The 26,983-nt window shown below is 46.2% G+C and overlaps 1 protein-coding gene across 1 annotated transcript in view; it reads left to right on the forward strand.

Annotated features, from left to right (window-relative positions):
- CAMK1D (calcium/calmodulin dependent protein kinase ID) overlaps positions 1-26,983 on the forward strand; it is a 387,071-nt gene that overhangs the window by 332,691 nt on the left and 27,397 nt on the right. Inside the window, exons 5-6 of the mRNA XM_068987483.1 lie at positions 1,054-1,180; positions 22,652-22,727. Coding sequence (XP_068843584.1) covers positions 1,054-1,180; positions 22,652-22,727 — 203 coding nt within the window. The remainder of the gene's footprint in view (positions 1-1,053; positions 1,181-22,651; positions 22,728-26,983) is intronic.

The raw sequence follows: 26,983 nt of genomic DNA on the forward strand, positions 1-26,983 counted from the left end.
TCAAGACTCCTGCAAGAGGGACATCGCATTAGGGGAGAGAGCTGGGCTCCACTTCAAGTTCAGCAAGGCCACATGAGGATGTATAACCGCTGAACAGAGCGAAGGGTCATGGATGGAAAATTACTAAGAGGAGATGGCAAGGGTAGAGGGGTTCTCGCTCAACAGCTCCTTAGGGCTCCATAAGCCCTTCCCCCATTTTTTGCCAGGAACACCCAAGTTCCCCAATTTCCAGAAGATGCCATGCAGATGAGGTTTCATCGTCTCCCAGTTTGCCCCAGGGTTGTCACCCTTAAGCCCCTCCCACATAGATACCACGAAGGTGCCACTGACATGCAGATCTGGAGTGGAGACAAAGTTATAATCAAACCTTTGCTGCATGTGGGGAATTACTGCTTCCTGAACTCTGACATTTACAGTCGGGGAAGCACAGGAGGTGCCATTACTCCATGTTATACAGAAACACAAGCAGAGGCTTCGTGTTCTTGAGGACACATGGCCAGAAAGTTCTGGATCCTCCACATCAGTGCATTCCAGGATGACCTCCCTCTGCTTCCCAGGGAGCCGAGTGCGCAGGTGTCAGCTGGCTCAGGAAAGGGGGGTGTGCAATGCATGTGCAGAGCTGCACGACTCAGGAGGGTTCCGAGATCCGGGAGAGACCCTTAGGTCAGAGGCAAGGGCCAGGAAAAAAGAAACCACAGAACACCTGTATTCTTTCTGAAAATCTCCTTTCCCCTAACCCAGCAAATGAATCGACAAGTCTGGAAGGCATCTACTTTCTAGTTGCTCCAGTATATACTTCATTTGTTTTAATTAGAGAAAATACTAATAAGGGAAATGGACTCACATTTCTTGATAATCCATAAATGCCCCAATACTAGGTAAGGCCCCCACATTGCTTTCATTAAACACTGCTTTTCTCCAGGTATTTACTGTGTGTAAAGTTCCAGTCTGTCCTTCCATTGTCATTAAGTTTTGGTGAGTTGGTGAGGCTTCCACAACTAACCCAGCTATCAACATAGTTTGTAAATTTTTTTTTCCCACTTTTCTTTCTAGCCTGAGAACCTGTTGTACTACAGCCAAGATGAGGAGTCCAAAATCATGATCAGTGACTTTGGATTGTCCAAAATGGAAGGCAAAGGAGACGTGATGTCCACAGCGTGTGGGACCCCAGGCTATGTCGGTAAGGACTTTCCGTGTTGTATTTCCCCATTTGTCAGCCCGATCGCTTGTCTTTAGCTTTTGAGCCTGGCACCTGCCTTTGTTTCCCTTGAGGGAGTAATAAAAAGATTGAGAGACACTGGAACAAGCTTCAAGGGATGTGGTTTCCCCTGAAACCTTCCCCTGAAATCCTGTTTGATTTGGGTGTGGGCCTGCGTGGAGGGCAGGAATTGATTTGGGTCAGTTCCCTGTTTCTAAGACCAGAAATACAGCACATGTATCTATGTTTTCAAATATTTATAGTGACACGTTGAGACAGCAGTAAGGTGCAGACACACGCGAGACATTTAAATGCTGAGATAGGCACAGGTAGAAAGAAAAGATCGATCAGAGGAGTCTGCTTCAAACCTTGACCAAGTCAGTCTCTTGGGCTCTCCGCCAATCCTGACCTGTCCTGGAGAAGCCAAGAATTAAAAATTTTTCCTACAATCAGAACCCCGGATCCTTTGTCCCAAACGCAGCAGAATGCAGAAAAGGTTGTGGCAGATTTGAGCACTCAAATACCGAGAATCCTCTTCCATCTTCTGGGGGCCTGGAGAAAGGCCGTCGGAGCTGTGGATGAAGTTCGACTTCATTTACAGGACTGTATTCATTCCTCCAGCAAATGTACACTCAGGTGCCTGCTATGTGCTCGATGCTGTCCTAGGCACTAGGGTGAAGACCGTGAATATAGATGGGGCACCTGCCCTCACGGAGCTGACGTTTTAGTTGGGAGGGACAGACAGCAAAGAAACAGGTGAACAGAGGCGTTTCAGACCCTGCATGCTATGAAGAAGATATAAACAGGGGTATGAGACGGAGTGACAAGTGTGAGGAAGAGTTGGAGTGGCCAAGGGGGCAGGAGGAGACCTGGGCACTGGCCTTCATGACGAGAAGCAGCCCCAGCCACGGGAAGGTTAGGAGACAGTGTTCCGAGTGGAGGTATAAGCTGGTGCTGCGGAGAGAGTACAAGCCGGGAAGGTCCAAGAGCCAGAGAAACGGAAATTGGTAAAGACTTGGGAACCAGAGACCAAGGCTGAATTCTCATCATACAAACCATGATGGCTTTTCCTAGTGATAACAGTAAACCTGCCCTAAGGGAGAAGAGGTGAAGTTATATGACCAGTGGCATGTGACCTTCCCTTATATGAGGGAAGCAGGCCTCATCTAGAATGAGTGTGGGGCCCCGAGCATTGTGGAAAACTCCAAATGACCTTGGAGGCACTTCAGGGCGCTTCAGGTGCTTGCATAATAATGGGCGTGAAGTCATCCCTGTTCATGTCACAACCGGTGCACTCTTAAAGGAACTTGGGGAGGAAAAAACAGACTTGAGGGGAATAGAGAAAGAAAATGAGGGAATGGGAAGAAGCGACAGACCTGGGAGATCACGATGGTGTAAGTGTGGGCGGGGAGGAAAAGACGTGCTCAGCACCTCTTAGCTCTTGACCGCCCCTGGGTTTTGTCCCCCGGGTTGTGTATTTGCATTGGACAGGGAAGGGAGAATGTTCTGATCCTGTCTGAGGAGGCTGCACATCTGATGGAGGTGCATGGGAGGGTAAGTTGTCCCTGTTCTAGGACAGAAAAGTGATGGTTTCAGGAAGAGCCTGCACCCCACCAGGAGAACTCAGAATGAGATGCGTGGGGAGACACACGTGTATGCCTGGGAGTGGTGCCATGTGTGGAAATGTGGGTGAGTGATGGGTGTGTGTGATGTGTGAGTGTGCAGTGTGTGTGTGTGTAGAATTTCTCCGGTTTAGCCCAAGCCACCAAGCAAGCAGCAAGTAACAACGGATGAGACAGGCTATTCTCATTTCTCTTAAAAGACAGGGAGGGAAGAAGCCTGCTCCAACTGTGGTGAACCGTAGGCATCAGAAGTTGGACAGGCCTGTGAGGTCAAGGGGTCCAGTCTCCCGGCCAGAATGGCCTTGCTGTGTCCCAGTGGGGATGCTGTAGCCGCCCAGCTCCCCTTCGGGACAGCGGGTTCAGATGTCCTGACACAGAATGTGCATATTTACATATGGGTCACATCGTTCTCATATTTGGCTCTGATGTTGGAAAGCTCTAGCACTCTCTAAATCGATTTCTGCTTTTTTGCATTTGGCAGAGCTGCTGGAACGGCAGGCTCTTTGGGTTTCTAAGTGGCTGCCATCCGAGTGGTCTGGTTCTGTTTAGACGTCAGATGCTGGCGGGGCTGGGAACTGGGACTGACATTTGGATGTGGCCTTTGCTCTTATCGTCCTACATGGTGGCGAGTGGCGCCATCAGGGATTCTGTCATCAGATACAGGTTTGCTTTGAGGGAGGAGAGAGAGGAGGAGGACCGTGGGAATGGAGCATTTCTGCTTGTTCATATTTATTAAGCACCAAGACTGCTGAGAGACCTCTTAGAGCAAAGAAAGCGCAACATTGGGGAGCTTGTCTCTGTAGACATGCCTTGGGCAGTGAGCAGCTGAGCTCAGGTTGTTTCTCCTCCACAGTCTGTGTGGCGCGCTCCTATTTGACCACCAAAGCCCAGGTTACATAACCCTCTTTTGATCGCTATCCCAACACCAGTCATCTCCTTTGTCCTCTTAGTTCTTTTCCTTTTTCCTCATGCCCCTGGTCACGTTGCATCTGGGTCCATCTTTATTCGTGTCTCGCCCGTGCTCCAGTAGAGCAGGGGCTGTGCTCTCTGATCTTTGCACAGATGCATGTTGAATAAACACCTAAGTTTATGAACAGTAGTGATTTTTCTTCTCTGTTCCCCTACCATTCATTCAGGGTGCAATTGTTGAATTCCTGTTATGTGTCAGGCACAGTAGTGTAGTGTTAGGAATACAAATATGGGTTAGATAGACAGAGTCTCTGATCTCAAAATGTTCACAGTATTGTGAAAGACAGAGGGCTAACAGGTGAATTGAATCACATTCTGCATCATTCTAGGATTATTTATTTAGTGCCTACCTTCTGTTCTAGGCACTAGGGATGTATCCATAGAAAGAAAAAAGAAATATAAAAATCCTCAATCTCTTGGCACTTATGTTTGAGATAGAGACAGACTATAGGCTCATAGATGTATTAATTAATACCTTAGGTGGTGATGTGTGCTGTGCAGAAAAATAAAGCAGGAAAGAGAATGGGAAGTGTCTGTGTGTGTGTGTGTGTGTGTGTGTGTGTGTGTCTGAGCAGGAAAGAGAATAGGAAGTGTCTCTGGTTACGTAGAGAGAGTGGAGCTAATTCTCAACCTTAAAGAAAAAGTGTTTATCATCCATGACAAAGGTACCAGTTATCACTTTTATACCATCTAGCGACTTTGCTTTTTAAACGAATGGACAACAATGTACAGTTTTTACTATGTGCCCACTGGTTTAAAAGATGCTGACTTTGTTTTTTCATTCAGTTTTGTGGGAGAAAGGGACTTGTGTGTAAGGTCAGTCCTGCTCCCTCAGAATGATGCTAAATGGGGCTAACAGTGTAGGTACAGAACTGTAGTTAGTTGTGTATTTGTGATTTTTATCTCTCTGTTTGTTTGTGATAAACTGTGATAGACAGTTTATCCCTTGTGATAAACTCCAAGGGATCTTCCCGACCCAGGGCTTGAACCTGGGTCTCCCACATGGCAGGCAGGTCTTTACCATCTGAGCCACCGGGGAAGTCCCTGTATGTCTGTTCAGTGATGCTTTATTTAATATTATTATTGATTCATTAACGTTGAATTCAGGCCAACAGCACTGTAACTCATGCCTCAATGAAGTTTATTGAATACACGCTTTCTCTCTAAGGCACACCCAGCCTTCTTGGGCTTGGGAGCCCTGGACAGCACCTTGGCCCTGACACCTGAGGGCTGTTTTTAATAGCGAAGTCAACGAAAGGCACAAAAATGCGGGAAAATGTGGCAGTAACTGGGCCATGAAAACCATGCTGCGGACAGTGTGAGAGGTGAGACAGGAGGACGGAGCGCCGCTGCGTGTGCCCCGGCTAGGAGCGAGTGCCGCGGGCAACGCCAGGTTCTGGCCACTCTGGGCAGGTCTACAGACGAACACAAAAGCATGCCAAGTATTGATCCAGGGGCTGCAAATGGATTGTAGCAAGTAGGCAAATTCAGATACAGAATCCATAAGTAGTGAGGATGGACGTTATTTGGGAACTGATAGCTTCTGATGTGTTCTATTTGTTTGTTTTTGGGGGGTTGGTTGTGATGGACCTCATGCGGGATCTTAGTTCCCCAGCCAGGGACTGAACCAGCACCCCCTGCAGTGAAAGCTCGGGAGCCCTAACCACTAGACCACCAGGGAAGTTCCCTCTGGTGCATTTTAAAGCTGTGAGCCTGCATGGAATCCGCAAGGGGCGGGTGTAGTGGCGGAGGGATGGGGGGGCGGTGGGGGGCGAGCAGGTATAGAAGGAGGAGGGAATGGTCCCGGGATTGAGTCCTGGGGGCTTGGAGGGACAGAGAAGGAACGGAGGTGAAGTGCAGGGGAGCGCGGCATTTGGACAGTGCTTCAGGAAGGGTGAAGTGCCCTGTGTCAGTGGTGGCTGTTAACTCAGGTAACATGGAGATTGAGGAGTGGGGACCACTGTTTGGGGGAGCTTGAATTATGGATGAATTGAATAATCAGGTATTTCTGTGGGAACCTGGTAGTCAGAGTAATGCTCGAGAGAAGAGTGCCCTGGGAATGGACTGTCCACCTGTCCCCCGACCGCCCAGTAAGTGGTCTGATGGGGACACTGTTTGGGACCTTGGACATGGAGGCCGTAGCCACAGCCTCCTTTTTGCCCAGCCGTTTTTGATCTGAACAAGGCAGGGCCAGTGGGCATTTCCGGGAGAGAAGGAAGAGAGTACCGTTCTCCTGCTGCCCATCCTGGGGGTCCTGAACGCCCCCAGGCCCAAGCCAGGAGCAGAGGCCGGCTGTCAGCTTTAGTGCAGAATCCTTCCCAGCCGTGCTGGTTTTAGTCAGCAGGTGCGGTTGTTTTGTGGTTGTGTCAGTTATCACCTAAACGAATCTGCAGCTGAATATTTTTACCAACATCATTACTCCAATTTAAATGAGTTCTCTAATAATGAAGTAATATTGGAAAAATGGCTGTCTATCTCACATATCCCAGTACACATGGTACCTTGGGAGAAAGCAAAGGAATCTGAGCCCTTTAAACTTCACCCTTGACCCTTAGCAGCTGCTAAGGGTCCTTGTTGTTGTTGTTCAGTCGCTAAGTCGTGTCTGACCCTTTGCAACCCCATGGACCCTGCCAGGCTCCTCTGTCCGTGGGATTTTCCAGGCAAGAATAGTGGAGTGGGTATCCCTTTCCTGCTCCAGAGGATCTTCCTGACCCAGAGATGGAACCCGAGTCTCCTGCACTGGCAGGCAGATTCTTTACCGCTGAGTTACCAGGGAAGCCACGAGGTCCTTACACAGCCTGTATAAGGCACCTGGGCCTGGGCTGGGTGTCAGGTCACTGGTGACAGGATTGCGGGAATCTCCATATTGGTGTTTTGGTGTATTGCATTCCTACTGCAGGCAGCCCCTAGGGCTCTGTCGACACCGGGGGCTGCTCCAGTACATGATGGCCAGTGGGCAACATGGACCCATATAAGGGACCATGTTTGCAGTATCTAGTAACTGACATTTCAGAAGCAACCTCGTAGTATGGGTGAAAGGGGGATGGGTGAGGGCTAGAACCACAAGGGAGGAGACTCATAGAGGAGGCAGGATTTGAAGGCAGGGTAGAAGCTGGGCCAAGATGAAGGGGCCTGCCTTGCCTGGGGATGCAGGCAAGCAGGAGAACAAAGGTCCAGGGTTGTGAATGACTTCAGGTACACAGGGTCTGGGGGGATGAGCAGACTCACTTGGCTTGGAGTGCAGACATACATTAATAAGTCCTTGGAGAGAATTTAGGAGAAACATCAGGCTGTCTGGTAGCGATCAGCTCCTCGGTAACAAGGTGACCGTCAATATGGTGCTGACCTGGATTTGGAATCCATTTAATTGAGCCAAATGTAACATTCCCCTTGGCACCGCCAATAAGAAATGAGAGTCAGAGCTGAAAAGTTTGTAACATTGCTTATGCGACTCGCTCTGCTGCATTAATTAAAATACCAACAAGCTCTCCTGAATCACTAAACAGAAACAATAAGTCACGGAAAGCGTTCGTATCAGTCGTGTAATTGATGAGAGGCTAGAGATGACAAAGGTACTTCTGTTTGGTGGGAAAAGCCGATGTTTGACTTCTAGATAATTGCTGTTTGCACACTGGTGTGATTTCTCAGATTCTATGGGGGAAATTCTATTGGAAAATTAAGTTCTTTTAAAAGAACTTTGAACCTTTGTCTCTGGATTAGGTGAAGAAGTGCTTCACCAGAGGGCGAGCCTGTGCTCTTACTGATTCTTCGAGAGAACAGTCTTTCTTTTTCAGAGGTTGCAAGCTTCATTTTCAAAAGAGCCAAAAGGCAGGCGTGGTGCTCAGTGGTGCTCTCTGATGTTTGCCTTTGAGCTCCATGAGACTTTCTTTTTCCATCGAGCTGTTTGAGTGAGGATCCCTCACTTTGCAGTCTTCCATGTGGAATACATACCAGGAACCACTTTTTCATTATTGGATGTTCCTCAGAAATAAGGAGAGAAGCCTGTCTGAGCTGTCATTGTGTTTATAAGCAGAACTATTTCTTGGTCCTTTAGAAGGTACCTTACTGTGACGTTACTTAAACTGTGAAGAAGGAGGCATTCCAGTCTCTTCTTGTAACTTAGTTGCCTGCAGAGACATTGCTGAAGGCTTTGGTCTATCCCTGGCTTAACATGTCTGAAATCGTTTAGACAAGTTTCGTGTGTTCCCCTCTAAATGGAAATGGAGAACAGTTGGTCAGCATTCTTGGCATATTTTTTCACTGTTAGAGAAATCTTTTTAATTCATGAGATCATTGCATTGTGAAAACTTGATGAGGAACTTGGGGTTTGGATGAGATCTTGGAAACCGGGGATTTTTTTCATGTTGGGATGAAGACCTGCTCTCAAAGCTGCCCAGCCTGTAGTTGGTGGCCATCACAACAGGGGGTCTTGAATGTGAGATTCTATCTCTGCCACTGGTTACTTGTAAGGAAGGTCTGCTGCTGCTAAGTCGCTTCAGTCATGTCCGACTCTGTGTGACCCCATAGACGGCAGCCCACCAAGCTCCCCCGTCCCTGGGATTCTCCAGGCAAGAACACTGGAGTGGGCTGCCATTTCCTTCTCCAGTGCATGAAAGTGAAAAGTGGAAGTGAAGTCGCTCAGTCGTGTCCGACTCCTAGCAACCCCATGGACTGCAGCCCACTAGGCTCCTCCGTCCATGGGATTTTCCAGGCAAGAGTACTGAAGTGGGGTGCCACTGCCTTCTCCGAGGAAAGCCTGAGCCATCCCTTAAACTCTTGGGTTCTCAGTTTCTTATTTGTAAAATAAGCCTGCTGAACTGATTATCAAATCAGGTTCCACTGCTCACCACTTACAAAAACGGTACTCACGTTGATAGAAAGGAAAGGTACCTCTAATCAGAACACCAGCAATCTGGGGAGGTGGTGGACTCAGGGTCCCCACAAAACCACCTCCCAAGATTCTGCTCTGCCATGAAAGCTTTTAAGGGAAACAGGGAAGTCTTCTTGTGAATCACTGAGGCAGGGGGCCAGTCATCACCCTCCTGCACTGCATACGCACTTGTGTGCAGGCTGGTCAGCTCCTGGTCTTCCTTCAGGTGTTATCTTGTTCGCGCCGTTTGTTTGCAAGATTGCTGAAGAGAAGCTAGGGAAGAGATCTGGTCCTCTGTCAGTTCCTTAGTGTTCATTTCTGCTTCTTTGATCTGTGAAAGAACCAACAATGTAGGCAAAGGACTGTGTGAACAAAAGATTAGTAAGGTGTGCCAGGGCCGGAGATGAAGACAGCATGGGGGCGTCTTGTTTAAGGTTAGTGATGAGGCAAGACAGAGGGGCCACCTGCAGAGAACTTTCCTACTAGGAGATTTTTCCTGTCAAAAGATGCTTACAGATTGACCTCTGTGACCTTTTTTCTGGTTCTACCATCCTGTTATTTCTACAGACCTCTGACTTAGTATCCTTTAGCATATAAATATGTGTGTGTCAAGGAAATTTGACCGTCCTTTTTTTCCCCATCTTCATTCAGAACACACAAGAAAGAACTTCAATTAAGTTGACATCATCCGTCTCTTAGCAAGCTAAGCCACTTGGTTACTTTAATCTTTCCCCATGGATCCTCTGTTCCTGATGGTTTCATCTTTACTCTTGTGTGGTCATTCTCTCCCAGAGAGCTGGGGCTTTACTTGTTGTTCACTTAAATTTTAGCACACGTCTCTGAGCATTACATCATTGTTCTCACCCTCTCAGACTGTTAGCGTTGAAACAGGATTTTCTGTAACTGATAAATTGTCACGCAGATGACTGAGTGGAAGGTCCAGATAAGAACTTCCTCTTTCCTTCGCTCTCAGCAGCTGCTCAGTGACAACCAACAGCAACTGTTTCACACTGGACGCTGCACCCAGACCCCACTTGTTGGAGAGAACAGCCCCCTACCCTGCACGTGGGGAGAGTTTTAGGGCAAGACTTTTAGCCCTTGACAGTGAATATGGGTGAGGGCAAAAGGTCATGAGCAGAACACAAGCAGAGGGAACGCAGCCCTGCCCTGGAGGAGTCCCCGCCCCCACTAAATCCCTCTTAAAACTGTGAAGCAGTCTCCATCCTGGAATTCCTTCACAGCTCCTCTCTCAATACTTGAATCCTGGGATGGAATTTCATGGTTTCTGAACTGATACCATTTTTGCAGTGATAGAGTGGAAAGAAGCTCTGCCACGTTTTGGAATTTACTCTTTTTTTTTTTTTTTTCCTTTTGAATGATTATAGACCAAAACATTGAAATGAGTGTAACAGTCTTCTTCGTGTTGAAGTGTATAGCTCATCAGATTTCAGAAGCGAGGAGGGCTTCAGTGCAAAGAGCCATCTGGCTGTGGCCACAAACCCTTTAGGGCAGAGGCAGAATCTTGGGACCACCTGCAGGGAACACGTTACGGGGCTATCCATGCCACCGTGCTCTGAAATGCCTTACTCAGAACGTTTTTCTTCCTCCGTTGCGCTGAGTTCCAGGTCTCTCCCACATTTGAAAACACCAGATACCAGTCACCCTCCCTGTTTTCCACTCCCTTCCCGTTCTTTCCCTGACTCCCACCAGCCACATTTTGGCTTCGGGAGCATTTGAATAGTAACCCAGCTCCAGTCAGACTGGTAATGAGAAACCAGGATGGCGCTTTAATGGAGACTCTTCATGCCTGTGGTAAAATTCAAGAAGCGACTAGGAAAATCCAAGTGAGCTGCTCGTCTGTGATGCATTTTTAGTGAATTACGACTTGAAAAGAGGAGGAGAAAGAGCTAGGGAACCTATAACCAGCACAATGAGAACAAGCTGTCCCGAGAAACTTCTGCTCCTCCTGACTTGTGCAACTTCGGGCTGAAGACAAACCACCAGCAAGGAAGGATTCTGTATTTCAGCTGTGTTTTTGTTTGCGATCCAGATTGCAATACTCTAAATCCAGGTGAAGCAACATTATACTCACAGTAAAGCCCCTCACTGAGGGTTTTTTTCTTTTTGAATACCCCTCCTGCTGAAAATTCTACTGGCAGGAAGCAGATCTGAGTAAACTTGTTCAATACCGCCTCCTCTTTGTAATGCAGCTCTCTCCGAGGCTGGATTCTCCTCTGATATATACGCCTGAATCTTATTTTCCTTGATCTTTAAAATTTTATTTACTGTGTCTGAACAGGTCACTACTGGGAAGGAATGTCCTCTTTCTCTCCCACTATGTTTTTATTTACAATGTGTTAGTTTCAGGTGTACAGCAAAGTGGTTCAGTTATACATATCTATGTATGCGTGCATGCTAAGTCGATTCAGTAGTGCCCGACTCTGCAACCCCAAGGACTATAGCCTGCCAGGCTCCTCTGTCCATGGGATTCTCCCGGCAAGAATACTGGAATGGGTTGCCATTTCCTTCTCCAGGGGATCTTCCTAATCCAGCGATCTAACCCGCGTCTTTTGTGTCTCCTGCACTGGCAGGCAGGTTCTTTACCACTAGCGCCACCTGGGAAAGCCCATCTACATCTGCTGGCGCTGCTGCTGCTTGGTCTGTTCAGCCATGTCTGACTCTGTGGGAGCCTATGGACTTAGCCTGCCAGGCTCCTCTGTCCACGGCATTCTCCAGACAAGAGTAGTAGAGTAGGTTGTCACACCCCTCTCCAGGAGATCTTCCTGGCCCAGGGATCGAACCTGGGTCTCCTGCACTGCAGGCAAATTCTATACCGCTGTGTTACCAGGGAAGCCCGTCTGTATCTATGTATTAATATCTATTCTTACTCAGATTCTTTCCCAGGGAAGCCCGTCTATATCTATGTATTAATACCTATTCTTATTCAGATTCTTTCCCCTTATAGGTTATTAGAAGATATTGAGCTGAGTTCCCTGGGCTATCCAGTAGGTCTTTGTTGGTTGCCTATTTTATATATAGTGGTTTGTATCTCCCACTGTTTCAGTGAAGTCCTTCTTGCCACCTCGATGACACACAGATGTCACTAACCCTTTGGAACTATATTGCAGTTTGGTTTAAGGCTCTATCCATTTATCCACCAGCAGAGTTGCTGTGACCCTTCTCACCACCTGTGGAGATTCCTCAGGGACAGGAAGACTTGGTTCAAGTGTCCTGGGACATACATCCATAACATTACAGTTGACCATCTGGATCCACAGATTCCACATTCTTGAATTCAACCAAATGCAGATCAAAAATATTTTTTAATTGCGAAGAAGCTCCAAAAAAGCAAAACTTGAATTTGTTGCTTATCAGCAGTGATTTATACAGCCTTAACATTGTATAAGGTTTTACAGGTCATCTAGAGATGATTTGAAGTTTGTAGGAGAATATTGTAAATAATATGCAAATACTGTGCCATTTAATGTATGGGACTTCAGCAAGGTCAGCCACAGGGAGCGACAGATGAACCTTAGACTAAGCCATAGACTGGCAGGTTGCCCGTCTGCCTGCCTATCTGTCTGCTGATGTCATAGGCTACATAGTAAGTTGGATGTTTCAAGTTCATTTTTAAAAAACAGAAGCTCATTCAAAGACAGGTAGAGGTGCCTCTGCTCTGAGGGTGCCATCAGCTCTATCTCAGAAATGGCTCACGTGGCAGCAGTTTAACACATTCCAGAGAATTAAGCAGTGCACACCAGTGTTCACAGTAGCACCATTTACAATAGCAAGACAGGGGAGCAACCTCAATGTCCATCAACAGATGAATAAATAAAGATGTGGTGTGTATATACATATGTATACATACATGAACAGTGGAATACTCAGTTCAGTTCAGTCACTCAGTCATGTCTGACTCTTTGCAACCCCATGAATTGCAGCACGCCAGGCCTCCTTGTCCTTCACCAACTCCTGGAGTTCACCCAAACCCACGTCTGTTGAGTCGGTGATGCCATCCAGCCATCTCATCCTCTGTCGTCCCCTTCTCCTCCTGCCCCCAATCCCTCCCAGCATCAGAGTCTTTTCCAATGAGTCAGCTCTTCGCATGAGGTGGCCAAAGTACTGGAGTTTCAGCTTTAGCATCATTCCTTCCAAAGAACACCCAGGACTGATCTCCTTTAGAATGAACTGGTTGGATCTCCTTGCAGTCCAAGGGACTCTCAAGAGTCTTCTCCAACACCACAGTTCAAAAGCATCAATTTTTCGGTGCTCAGCTTTCTTCACAGTCCAACTCTCACATCCATAAATGACCACTGGGAAAACCATAGCCTTGACTAGACGGACCTTTGTTGGCAAAGTAATGTCTCTGCTTTTTAATATACTATCTAGGTTGGTCATAACTTTCCTTCCAAGGAGTAAGCGTCTTTTAATTTCATGGCTGCAGTCACCATCTGCAGTGATTTTGGAGCCCCAAAAAATAAAGTCTGACACTGTTTCCACTGTTTCCCTATCTATTTCCCATGAAGTGATGGGACCAGATGCCATGGTCTTTGTTTTCTGAATGTTGAGCTTTAAGCCAACTTTTCCACTCTCCTCTTTCACTTTCATCAAGAGGCTCTTTAGTTTCTCTTCACTTTCTGCCATAAGGGTGGTGTCATCTGCGTATCTGAGGTTCTTGATATTTCTCCCAGCAATCTTGATCCCAGCTTGTGCTTCTTCCAGCCCAGACTTAACCATAAAAAGAATGAAATAATGCCATTTTCAATAGCATGGATGGATGGACCTAGAGCTTATCATACTAAGTAAAGTAAATCAGACAAAGGTAAATACCAACATATGATGTCACTTAAGTGTGGAATCTAAAATGTGACACAAATGAAGTTGCTTACAAAACAGACTCATTGATGTAGAAAACAAACTTATGGTTACCAAGGAAGAAGCTTGGGGGAGGGATTCGTTACCAGTTTGGATTATCAGATCCAAACTACTATATATAAAACAGATATACAACAAGGTCCTACTGCATAGCACAGGGGACTGTATTCAATATCCTGTAAGAAACAATAGTATAAAAGAATATGAAAAATAATATACACACACATATATAACTGAATCATTTTGCCAGAAACTAATACAACATTATAAATCAACTATATTTCAATAAAGGAAAACTTAGGGGAAAAAATTAGGATATATGCATTTTTATAACCAGTCTTCCAGAATAATTTTCAGCCTTCTTTAAAAAAGAATTAACACTGAGGCCCATGAAAGCAAGAACTGGTTAGAACTGGGCTTTGCACCCTTGTCACTGCTCAAAGGATAAGGAGGGCTCAGGGCGATGGAGATAGAAACCTTGATGACCCCTGGCCTGGAGGTAGGAGAGGGTGGGTGTAGGGGAGGTGGGGGCTGGGGGGGAAATGTGGAAGGACCTCAGTCTGTCCTTCCCTCAGTAGACGCAGAGCTGTGAAGGTGTCACTCACAGCCAGAGTCCCCGGCCATCGCATGGATCTCTGATACCAGGAAAAGTGGTCCTCATGCTCACACCACTGTCAGTCCGCCGTGATGAACAGGCTGTTCCTGTTACTGGGTCAGGGCTGGTGTTGCACCAAGAGGGGATGATGTAAATGTGCTGGTGATGAGGTGACCACAGGGATCCCTAACTAGATGAACAAAGGGTCCACCTGGCTCCTGCCAGCTCTAAGACTCGAGCTCTCCCGACCTGCCCTTCTAGTCTTGTGTGAGCCTGGCTCAGTCCTGACTTTTGAGGGTTTTCATCAAAAGGGTGGAAATCTTCCTTTATGAATCATTTCCATTATGTTAAGCTAGAATCAAAGGAAAGTACTACATGATATCAGGAATCTATCTATCCAGCCTTAATTCTAGAAAGTGATAAAGCCTACATTCCTTTTGCTCCCTTGATCTTACCAACTTCTCTTCCTTACGTAATAACTACTAATTATACCCAAAAGTTATGTGCTGCTTATTTCCTTTAAGCCTCATAACAGTCCTCAAAGTTGGGCTCTATTGATGTTCCCATTTTACAGATGAGCAAAATGGAGGCTGAGAAAGATTAAGGGACTTACCCATGTCCACACATGCAGTAAATGGTAGAGCCTAGGTTTCTTTCACTGAAAAGCCAATGTACCCAGCTATTTAACACTTCTTATATCCAGGCAACTAAAGTCATTTTCTGTTACAAGAACCTAAATCCTGGCAACCATTCCACATCCTTCAGACCTCTCCTACTCTTTTCTCTCTACACCTATTACTTTTTTCTTACAGTACAACATGAAGGCATATTCTTACAACACCACTGGCCACAGCAATTTCTTTCCCCGGTTGTATCTTTCACTATCTATTTTCACCTTATTTTTCATTTGACTATTGGAGGTAATTTATTTTTTTCCTTGAATATTTTTAAGGCTTCCCTGGTGGCTCAGACTATAAAGAATCTGCCTGCAATGTAGGAGGCCTGGGTTCAATCCCTGGTCAGGAAGATTCCCCTGGAGAAGGGAGATGGCAACCCACTCCAGTATTCTTGCCTGGAGAATCCCATGGACAGAAGAGTCTGGCAGGCTGCAGTCCATGGGGTCACGAAAGAGTCAGACAGGACTGAGGAACTAACACTTTCACTTTAGAGTAACTTCAGTATCTTCAGAGCTGGATTTCAAATGAGTTAAATTTAAAAATCAACACCACCTCTCAAACCTGCCATGATCTTGTCTGAGTATAATCATCGTCCTTAGGAAGGTGGCTGAGGCTTGTGTATACCCTCAATGACTCAGAACAGGTGTGCCCTGGGGGCAGGGGCCAGCTATGCTGCGGTCACCTATAGGCCAGTGCCTGAAGTGGGATGCAACCCATTAAGCGATTGAATAAGGAGAAGCACCCCCACTGTGGTTCTGGACCACTGGCTCTTCTTTTCCGGCATTGAGGGCTGCTCCTGCCACCTTGGGCTACCCCCTCCTGCCAGCACCCCTCTTCTCCCCAAGAAGTGGTCATCTTTGACCTATGGAGAGGAGTGGTCCTCAGACATCCGTGGAGGAAACAAATCACCTTGAACATGAACGTGGCAACACGGCGAGGTCTCAGTCTCCCCTCTCTCTGCAGCACATCCTTGGATGCAGGGAAAGGGAAAATTCCTCTTCTGTTTTATTAGAGCCTGAGGATTGATGACTGTGGCCCCCACTCCCACAAGCCACTGTCCGTGTTTCCAATTCCACTTGGTTAGGCCTTTTTCTCTCTCTCTGATTCAGTAAGGAAAATGGGCAACTTAATTGTTTTAAAAACAACATGAAAGGTTTCTGGAATTCTTTTTCTTTTTCTTTTTTTTTTTGAAATCTCTGGAGTCCTTCCCTTTACCAGAAATCCTTGCTCTAAATCAATATAGAACAGCTTGGTTTATAGGAGACATTTCCCACCAAGTGGAATTTTCCACAGTGGGTTGGTAGTGAGTCTCATAACAGTAAATTTAATTATTGTCATTTTGGAACCTACTGTTTCACTGGAGAGCGTGGGGTAAGCCTAGGGCTCAGAAGGCGGAACATCTGTCCACAGATCCTTCCAGGAGCTCGTGGGAGGCTCTGCCGAGGCTGTGTGGCTTACATGGAGATGACTTCTATTTACTGGTGTAAATTCAGCTGATGGGATACTGTTTCTATTGGGAATAGCACCCCCCCAAAATCTGAATTAATAGCCCCAAGATCTAGGAAGGAGGTTCTGAGAGATCACTTAGACTACCTTTTTTGCTGTTTAGCCCTAGAACTAGTATTAATAATTCTGAAATCCCTTCAAGAAAAGCTTTTAAAAGGAGAGCAGGGTGAATGACAAACCCACGTTCAGAGAATTAGGGATAATTCTGCTTCTTTTATCCTCCAAATTCATGTCAGAAATAATTTGCTTAAGGAAAGGTATTTAGCAATTGATCTTCTGGTCAAAGTAATAGTTTTTCCAGTAATTACGTATGAATGTGAGAGTTGGACCATAAACAATGCTGAGCACTGAAGAATTGATGCTTTTGAACTGTGGTGCTGAAGAAGACTCTTGAGAGTCCCTTAGTTTGCAAGAAGATCAAACCAGTCAATTCTAAAGAAAATTTCCCTGGAAGGACTTTTGCTGAACCTGAAGTTCCAATACTTTGGCCACGTGACGTGAAGAGCTGACTCACTGGAAAAGACCCTGACGCTGAGAAAGATTGAAGGCAGGAAGAGAAGAGGACAACAGAGGATGAGATGGTTGGATGGCATCACTGACTCAATGGACATGAATTTGAGAAAATGCAGGAGATGGTGGTGAAGGACGGGGAAGCCTGCCACGCTGCAGTCCATGGAGTCACAAAGGGTCAGACTCAGCAACTGAACAACAATGTACATAATACAGGGACTTCCCAAATGACAGCGGCTTGCAACCCAAAATTTGTCTTCTTTTTATGTTTTATGTTTTCTTTCCTTTTTTATGGTTCCTATGGCTGCTCACTGAAAAGATTTGAGGCAGCTAAGTTTATTTGTAAATCATCTCTGGAATTTTCTTTTTTTGGGTGCACTAGGTCTTTGTAGCTGCACATAGGCTTTCTTTGGTTACAGCGCTCGGCTTCTCATTGCAGTGGCTTCTCTTCTTGTGGTGCACAGGTTTAGTTGCTCCTCAGCATATGGAGTCTTCCTGGACCAGGAATCTAACCCATGTTCCCTGCATTGGCAGGTGGATTCGTATCCACCTACCACCAGGGAAGTCCTGGGCAACATTTTCTTGTAGAAATAATGGCATGTGTATATGGAGTGGGTTGGATTCAGTTGTATCACCATTTGATGAATAATCAGCATGTACTATGCCTGAAAATACAGTCTAGCAGCATGAAGTCTGGTGCTGACAATGTGATTCACACCGCAGTAAAGGAATGGATAAAGTACCGTAGGAGCCTGCTGGAGGCTAGTGGATTACAGGTCTGTGATGAATGGACCTGGGAACCCAACTGTCAGGTTCCACCCAAGTCACCCAGGTGGTGCTGCTGACACCCACCCCTACTCTCTCCACCTCTAAAAGGCTGACTTCGGCCAAGCCTAAGATGCATCAGGAGGTTGGGCCTGCCACCTATCTTGGATCTGTCCCTTCAACACTTTGGGTGGGTGGACACCTCTACTGCCACTGATGACTACTGACTGCCCCAAGGTCCAGGCCTTAAAATGCACTGGAGGAACATGTGTGCCCTCCCAACTTGAGTCTTTTAAAGAAAAGAAATTAGGTTTTTTTGGTTTGTTTTTGGCTGCACCATGTGGCGTGCAAAATCTTAGCTCCCTGACCAGGGATGGAACCCACTGTATTAGGAGCATGGAGTCCTAACCATTGGGCTTGCAGGGAATTCTTTCCCTTGAGTTTTCCTCTTCTGCTGTGTCTGTGCCTCGAAATCAAGCCCTCTCCTGCTCTGCCTGGGGGCTGATGGCATCGCAGACAAGCCGCAGTGCCTCTCCGTGACTGCGCCCTTTGTCAGTAGCTTCAGCTAAGTTATTTCAATTCAAAGCCACCCTCAGTTAGACGGTGTGGGGGTGGCTAGAGTCAGTGCCAACCTGCCACAACACGTGAATCGTGCTGGGTACAATTAGAGAAAATTATTTCTGCTTGATGAAAAAGTTCTTAATCGGCAGCTCCTGCGGGTGCCGGGGGTGAGATGGGATGGCAGTGGCACAGAGAACCCTCATCACTTCCTGACGCTCCAGGTGGACAGTGTCCCGCCATCGCCCTCAATTGTTGTTTGAAAGTTTGTAAGTTGGGTGCTGTGACTTTTTAGAATTACAGTGAGTTCTCGCCAATGGTATAAGATTGATAACATAACATGAGGGAGTTTGGCTGATTCTCAGAATGAAAACTGGTCTTTCAAAAGATCAGAGGAAAAAAAAAAAAAGATCAGAGAAAAGGAATTCTCCCAGCACTATATTTGAAAGGGACCAGGGGAGTGGGAGTAGTGTTAGCCACTCAGTCATGTCCGACTCTTTGAGACCCCATGGACTATATAGCCCACCAGGCTCCTCTGTCCGTGGAATTCGTTAAGCAAGAGCACTGGAGTGGGTTGCCATTCCCTTCTCCAGGGGATCTTCCCGACCCAGGGATTGAACCTGGGTCTGCTGCATTCCAGGCAGATTCTTTACTGTCTGAGCCACAGTGGTGGGAGGGGGAAGGGTAGGAGGGCCAAAGACCAGAGGAGTGAAACCGGCTGACAGAACGATAGAGCCAAGTGCAGAACTCAGATGGAGACTAGGAGGAAAAACATCCCCCCATGACCTCAGGGGCTCATCATGATTTGGTCACGATGTCTATTTGTCCAGAAGGTTTTGAATATTGCCTGAGCGTTTATTTTTTCCAAGAATTACTATGAGATGAAAAGTTAGCCATTTAAAGCGAGGTGGGCTTGTTCAAACCATGACCGAAAGAACATTTGATTCCAGGAAAACAGAATTTGGTTCTCAAGAGAAAACAGAATTTAAGCAATTCATGTGTGCACCATCATGCAATTTTAAGAATATACTGAGTTGGTGAGAATTTTAATTCCAAATCAGTTTGCTTTGTCTTTTTTATCATGATATTGCATGATATCTGGCTTCACCCTCTGGATTTGGTTCAAGTGCAATGAAGAACTTCACCAGAGGGCAAATGGCTCTGGTGCCAGTTGATTAAAAAGTATTTATGTTTTGCGGCAGTTGCTATAACCCAGAGAAGACACAATGTCAAGAGGACAAGACATGTTTGGGACAAGTACATAGAGTTCCACCCCCAGTGTGGATACCCATCATTTAGAACTTTTCCCTAACATCCTTGCAGTTGTTCTATATCAGGTCTTTTAATAAAAAAGCATTACTTGATGTTAAAAGTGTATTATTTAAACAGAAATCTCATATTTTAAAAAATTAGGTGTCATCTGTGGTTTCAAGAATCTAAACATCCCCAGTAACATCCATGCTCCAAGTTGCATAAAATTCAGCCACTTGCTTTTCAAGTCTCGGAATTTGTCAGACTGCAGTCCAAGGGCTTGATGGGCAGGTGTCCCCAGGCATGTGGATTTCAAAAGGGAAACCGTGTTCTTATTCCCTTGTTTGCTGAACAGTGGATGGTGGCCAGTACTTTCTGTTTTCTAACAGATGATGTTGAGGAGGAGGATTTTTTTTTTTTTTTTAAAGAATTCTTCCTCCCACATTCATAGAACTGGAAGACTGTGAGAATGGAGTGCTCAGGAGGAGAACACAGAGGATTAGCTCTTGCTAGGAGTGCAGCGTGCTTTGCTGGGGCTGGGTCTCATCCTTTGGTATCGTGGAGTGTTTGGGCACCACTGTCGTGCCCCTAAAGAGCCCGACAGACTACGTGACATGGAAGCTGGGGCCTCTCCCCACCTGCTTGGTGCTCCTGACATCTGCTGTCAGCTTTGCGGGGAGGTGGAGCTGGATCAGGGCCTTCCCAGGTGGCACTAGTGGCAAAGAACCTGCCTGCCAAGGCAGGAGACATGAGAGATACAGGTTTGATCCCTGGGTCGGGAAGATCCCCTGGAGGAGGGCATGGCAACCCACTCCATTATTCTTGCCTGGAGAATCCCGTGGACAGAGGAGCCTGGTGGGCTATGGTCTATAGGGTCACAAGGAGTTGGACGTGACTGAAGCAACTTAGTATGCATGCATGGACCTGGATCAGACGTTGCTCTGTGAGCCTTTTCTGCTTCTTTTGAACTTTTCATCAGGCCACGAGGATGGCCCTGAAGGCTCAAAACTAAGCTCCTTGCAGAAACAGGCCCTTCCCACCACCTGTGCCCTTGTGGCCACTCAGACTAGAACATCAGCTCTGAGACCGCCTACCTCCTAAATTAGTTTGCTGTGGGAAATGGCTCCCTGTCATCCGTTGCTGTAATAGAAGTATCTGAGTAACAGGCTCTGAACAGTTCCGGAGAAAAGAAACGATGGCTGTAGCCAGCTCCCAGTTATCCAAGGGCCATTTCTCCAGGTGGTGGGTTCCCTAGCTTTGTAGTTGAAGGTGAATGTAGCAAAGATGTAGAAATGTGTTTATTTTGCTCTTGTTAAAAAAAAAAAGTTTTTTTTAAGTGATTGGAGGAATTGGGGCTGAGACCTACAATTAGATTTGGGAGTTATCCGTGGACTGTATTTCTTACCATCATAAGCAGAAACATCCACAGGAGTTTGTGTCTCTCCCTCTTGCTCAGGAAGGTATCTGCAACAGGGTAAGAGGACTTACCTGTTCGTTTTTCTGCAAAAGGGCTTTTCTTTCAGACTGAAGAAACGCTCACCTTCATAGTCAGTAGGTTCCAGTGGAAAGAGCAGGAACAGTATGAGACTGAATTGTGTTCAGTATCTCCTGAGCCATATCTCCTGGGTGTTGTCCGAAAAGGCACATCTCAGGGCTTTCCTGGTGGCTCAGTGCTCAAGAATCTGCCTGCCTAGTGCAGGAGACCTGGGTTTGATCCCTGGTCCAGGACGATCCCGCATGCCACAGAGCAGCTAAGCCCATGTGCCACAACTACTGAGCCCACACACTCTAGAGCCCATTCTCCATAACAAGAGAAGCGACCGCAGTGAGAAGCCCTTGCTCCGCAACTAGAGAGTAGCCCCCGCTCCCCGCAACTAGAGAAAAGCCTGAGCAGCAACGAAGGCCTGGCACAGCCAAAGGTTAGTTAATTAGTTAAAATCAAAAAGAAAAGGCACATGTCCAAGGCTCATTTTCCTTACTGTTGAGGTGCAGAGTTCTTGGAAGGACAGTAGAGAACGTTTACGAATGACCAGGATGAGACCGAGGCGCTTAATTCAGGTGAAATCAAGTATGGCAACCCACTCCAGTATTCTTGCCTGGAGACTTTCATGGACAGAGGAGCCTGGTGGGCTACAGTCCATGGGGTCGCAAAGAGTCGGCCATGACTGAGCGACTAAACACTAACTTTTAAGTTGGTGTAGAGCCTCTTGGTAGCTGGATGCTGTGGAAAAGTGCCCTACTCTCTGAGGCCCCATGCACCCCTACCTGTAACTTGGGAAACAGCATAATGGTAACTAAGCTCTTTCCCACCAATGCAGTTGTAGGGGGTTAATGCATCCCCAGCCCACAGAACACAGATCAGCCTGTGACAAGTACCGTGTAACCTGGAGCTATTTCTATTTCTCTACCTTCTTAAATTTTCTGCAGAGTCTATCCTAGACACTTCAACCAGATGTGTTTGCATAAAAAGGAGGTTTTACTTGTGAAGAAGGTTTGCTTCCCTTTCTATATTTGTTTACTCTTTGCACAAATACATACAGCAGACTGTGCTAAGTGTCATACACCCGGTGGGTTGTTCAACATTGGGCAGTAGCCACAGGCCAGGAACAGGAAATAATACAGAATAAACCAAGGCACTGGACAGGCGAGTCTTGATGAATAGCGTGTTAGAACCAGGAAATGAGATTACGTAGCATTTTTCCTCTTTCACAGATGAGAAAATAAAATGGCACAAGTGACAGATAACCCATCCAAAACCTTAGAGAAGGAGCTAGGAGCAGACGAGGCAGGACCCTGGAGACTTCTTTTAAGTCTAATCTTGACTATAAGCTCCATGAAGGCAGGAGGAGGGGGGTTCACCTGCCTCACCCCACAGCACCTAGGAGGACCCTAGACGGGGGCCAGAAATGCTTCCTTGAACTGATTTGAGGTGACGTCACACCCCGGGCCCCAGATTGGGTATTCCCTCCTCTCTGTCTGGTCTGAGCTTTAGAACAGCACTGACGTAAACTATCTCCTGTGCAGTGCGTGCTGATTGATTTACAGCCTCCAGTTATACACATACGTGAACTCTCCCCTTTTGTCCAGTTACAGAAGTCAACAGATATATCAGATTGCATGTTTCTTCTCAGTTTCTAGAATCAAAGAAAGTTAAGCCCAAGAAGCAGACCAAAAAAGTGAAAAGGCGCCCCCAGACCGCCTTATGTTCTTGTCATTTAAATGGTCTGGCTGTCTCTCTCCTTTGTTGTCTCGCAGCTCCTGAAGTCCTCGCCCAGAAGCCCTACAGCAAAGCCGTCGACTGCTGGTCCATCGGGGTGATCGCCTACATCTTGTAAGTATGACTTGCCATCTTGGCTTCTTTTTTTTTTCTTTTTAAAAGGAATTGTAACAAAATATACATTCTATTTTGAACACAAAATTTACCATTTTAACCATTTCTAACTGTGAGAGTTGGACTGTAAAGAAAGCTGAATGCTGAAGAATTGATGCTTTTGAACTGTGGTGTTGGAGAAGACTCTTGAGAGTCCCTTGGACTGCAAGGAGATCCAACCAGTCCATCCTAAAGGAGATCAGTCCCGGGTGTTCACTGGAAGGACTGATGCTGAAGCTGAAAACTCCAATACTTTGGCCACCTGATGTGAAGAGCTGACTCATTGGAAAAGACCCTGATGCTGGGAAAGATTGAAGGCAGGAGAAGGGGACGACAGAGGAAGAGATGGTTGGATGGCATCACCGACTCAATGGACATGAGTTTGGGTAAACTCTGGGATTGGTGATGGACAGGGAGGCCTGGCGTGCTGCAGTCCATGGGGTCACAAAGAGTCGGACACGACTGAGCGACTGAACTGAACTGAAGAGTACAATTCAGTGGCATCAAGTACATTGCCAGTATGGCACCACCATCACCACTATCCATCTCCAGAACTTTTTCATCTTCCCAAACAGAAACCCACTAAATGTCAACTCTCGTTCATTTCCCCCCGCCCCTGGCAACACCACTCTGCTTTCTGCTTCTATGAATGTGGCTTCTCTAGGTATCTCATGGAAGGGGGATCATAAAATGTTTGTCCTTTTTTGTCTATTTTTTTTTTTACTTAGCATAATGTCCTCAGGGTTTATTCCTATTGTAGTGTGTGTCAGAACTTCATTCTTTTTTGAGGCTGACTTATATTCCATTGGGACTTCCCTGGTGGGTCAGACGGTAAAGTGTCTGTCTACAATGTGGGAGACCCGGGTTCAATCCCTGGGTTGGGAAGATCCTCTGGAGAAGGAAATGGCAATTCACTCCAGTACTATTGCCTGGAAAATCCCATGGACAGAGGAGCTTGGTAGGCTACAGTCCATGGGGTTGCAAAGAGTCGGAGACGACTGAGCGACTTCACTTTCACTTTCACTTTATATTCCATTGTGTGTATATACTGCATTTTTGTTTATCCATTCATCCATCGATGGACACTTGGGTTATTTCCACCTTTTGGCTATTGTGAGTAATGCTGTTATGAATGCGGGTGTAGTAATACCTCGATGCTTTTGAGAGTATCCTCAGATTTCTGAGTCATGTGGTAATTCTGTGTTTAACTACTAGAGGAGTTGTCATACTGTTTTCTAAGGCAACACCAACATTTTACATTCCCAGCAGGGATGCACAAGTGTCCCATTTCTCTACATCCTTGCAATTAATTTTTTTCCATTTTTTGACAATAGCCTTCCTATTAGGTGGGAAGATGAAGTCATATCTCATTGTGGGCTTGATTGTCTTTCCCTTACAGCTAGTGATGTTGAGCATCTTTTCATCTACCTTGGCTTGAGGATACAAACCAATATGAAAATATTAGGGCAAATCCAACAGAAATCACAGGAAGAGGGACTTCCCTGGTGGTCCAGTGGTTAAGAATCTGCCCTGCAATGCAGGAGACACAGGTTCAATCCCTGGTCATGGAACTAAGATCCCACGTGCCATGGAGCACCTAAGCCTGCAGCCAAAACTAGAGCGCCTGTGTGCTGCAGCAAAGGGCCCAGGTGCTGCAACTAAGACCAAATATCATGTATTAGAAAGAGAAATCACAGTAAGAAAAATGTGATGAAAACCAAAACTTAGCCTTGGAATTCCTCACTTCTTCTCAGGTGCCTTATCTCTGCGACCCAGGGAACGCCACGGTCATAGGCCTGTTGCACTTATTTTCAGTTCAGTTCAGTCATCAGTCGTGTCTTACTCTTTGCGACCCCATGAACCGCAGCACGCCAGGCCTCCCTGTCCATCGCCAACTCCCAGAGTCCACCCAAACCCATGTCCATTGAGTTGGTGATGCCATCCAACCATCTCGTCCTCTGTCGTCCCCTTCTCCTCCTTTTTATAGTTATGTGTTGATTTGCTTAAGTTCACTATAAAGTTATTTTTAAGTTATAGTTTCTTTTTGTAGTGATATTTTCAAACACTTATTATGGAGCATACTTTCAGGGTAGGTTTAGGTCAGTGAGTCCCTAACTGATAGCAGATGAATTTCTTCTCCTTAACATCCTCAAGGAAGGGAGTGTTCTCTCACTGACAAAGCCCACCACACCCAAGAGGCTAGGAGAGACTGTGATGGGAGAAAGACTGGAAACACCCCCCTGTATTGGTTTTGTCTCATTATCTGGGAAGCAAATAGTCTTTCTACAGCATCCTTTCAACTGGCAACTTGTGCAATTTAATGAGGATTTAGCTGACAGCTCTTGTAGATTCTTATCACAGGAGAATTTTATCTGTTATGATGTACTTGCGTGTTGGGCTCCCACTTATGGAATTTAGGTAAAAGCCAGATTCATCTGAGCTATTATACAAAGCTAACACATTGCACCTAGAGTGCTTTCAATTCTGAGGCACTTTGGCAATCTTCTGCAGTAGTGTGATCCAGGGAGGTGGGTTCCAGACCCTTTTGGGAATCTAATGAAGCTGTGTATCCTCTTCCCTATAAACTCACACCCATACAATTTTGCGTACTGTGTTGGAGGGTCCTGGGTGAGCAGACACTGGCCGTGGCCTTGTGTTGTTTCCCTGGCTCCCTAAACCCTCAACTAAAGCTCTTATCCTTGACTAGCTTGACTGTGAAAGACTTAGAGAAATGAGCGATAAGCCAGTCCTCTTCCCGCAAAGCGCCAAAGCAGATGTCATCTAGAGAAATCTTCCATGGGTCTAGGTGAAAAACTGACCCTTTCCCTGGCCTTCTGCTTATTTGTTCCATTACATCTGTTCTGAATCTTGAGCCATTGCTCTGGTCTGCATTAGTGTCTATATATAATTATTCCCCTGAAGTCTTGGCCCTGGGGTACCATATGTCAGAATACCTGAGAGGAGGTATGTACTGCATTGCTAGGATAAGCAGTTTAAAGCCAAGCAGTGGTGCCTTAGCGGATACTGCTTTAACAGAATGCCACAGACTGAGTGACATAACCAGCTGACATTTATTTCTCACAGTTCTGGAGGCTGGAAGTCCAAGGCCAAGGTGCCAGCTGGTTTGGTTCTTGGTGAGAACCCTCTTCCTGGCTTGGTGTGCAGATGGCTACCATCTTGCTGTGTCCTCCCCCTCTTGCTGAGAGGGAAAGCTCTCTGGTATCTCTCCTTCTAAGGGCACTAATCCCATCAGGAGGGCCCCACCTTCATGACCTCATCTAAACGTACTTATCTCTCAAAGGCACTATCTCCAAATACCATCATGTTGAGGGTAGGGTTTCAACATATGGCTTTGGGTTACACAATTTAGTCCACAGTAAACTGTTTGGTTGACCTCAGCTTAGTGAAAATATTAAAGCAGAATCCCCTTGAAACATGGACATTTTAGGTCAGGCTTGGCACACACTTTAGAATAATGATATCAAACCTTTGTATAACAGTGCAGTGTATTTTGAGTGAAATCGGAGTTCTGCTAGTGAGGAAGAAGGCAAGAAATGGATTTGCTGTAGGTAATACACTGTGTCTGCCATGGCGCATTAGTAGGAAAATATCAGAAGGCCAACATGGTTAGAGAATCAAGACAGGATATAAGCAAGAGCCAGAGGAAGGGGAGACCTGAAAGAAAACTGATGTTTTTTTCTTTTTTTTTGGCCCCACTACATGGCTTAATTCCCCAACCAGGGGTCAAACTTGTGCCTTCTGCAGTGGAGGCACAGAGTCTTAACCACTGGGCCAGCAGGGAAGTCCCCAAAACTTAGATTTTTAACCCAAGTTGTAGTGCGAAGTCAAAGAACAGTTGACCAGAGGTGTGACCTGATCTGATTTTCACCCTGCACTCTACTTGAACTCAGCCAGATATTATATTGTGTACTACAATGATTCTCATTCAAATATTATTCTGGCTACTCTTCAAACAAGGGATTAGACAGGGCAGAAGTGGAGAGCAAAGATGGTTCAGAGGCTTAGGTTGGATGAGTGGTGATGATTGCTTCTGCCATGGGGGCAGGGATGGAGGTGAAATGGTATATATACTGTGGATGTGAAGGATGAAGGGTAGAGATGCTTCAAGGATAAACCCAACTTAAGGACAGATGCTAGGAGAGTGATGCAGAAACAATTTAGGGAGTAGGCGAGATTAGGAATTTCATTTTGGTCAT

Source organism: Capricornis sumatraensis, chromosome 15 (assembly GCF_032405125.1).
Source record: "Capricornis sumatraensis isolate serow.1 chromosome 15, serow.2, whole genome shotgun sequence".
Classification (NCBI taxonomy): Eukaryota; Metazoa; Chordata; class Mammalia; order Artiodactyla; family Bovidae; genus Capricornis; species Capricornis sumatraensis.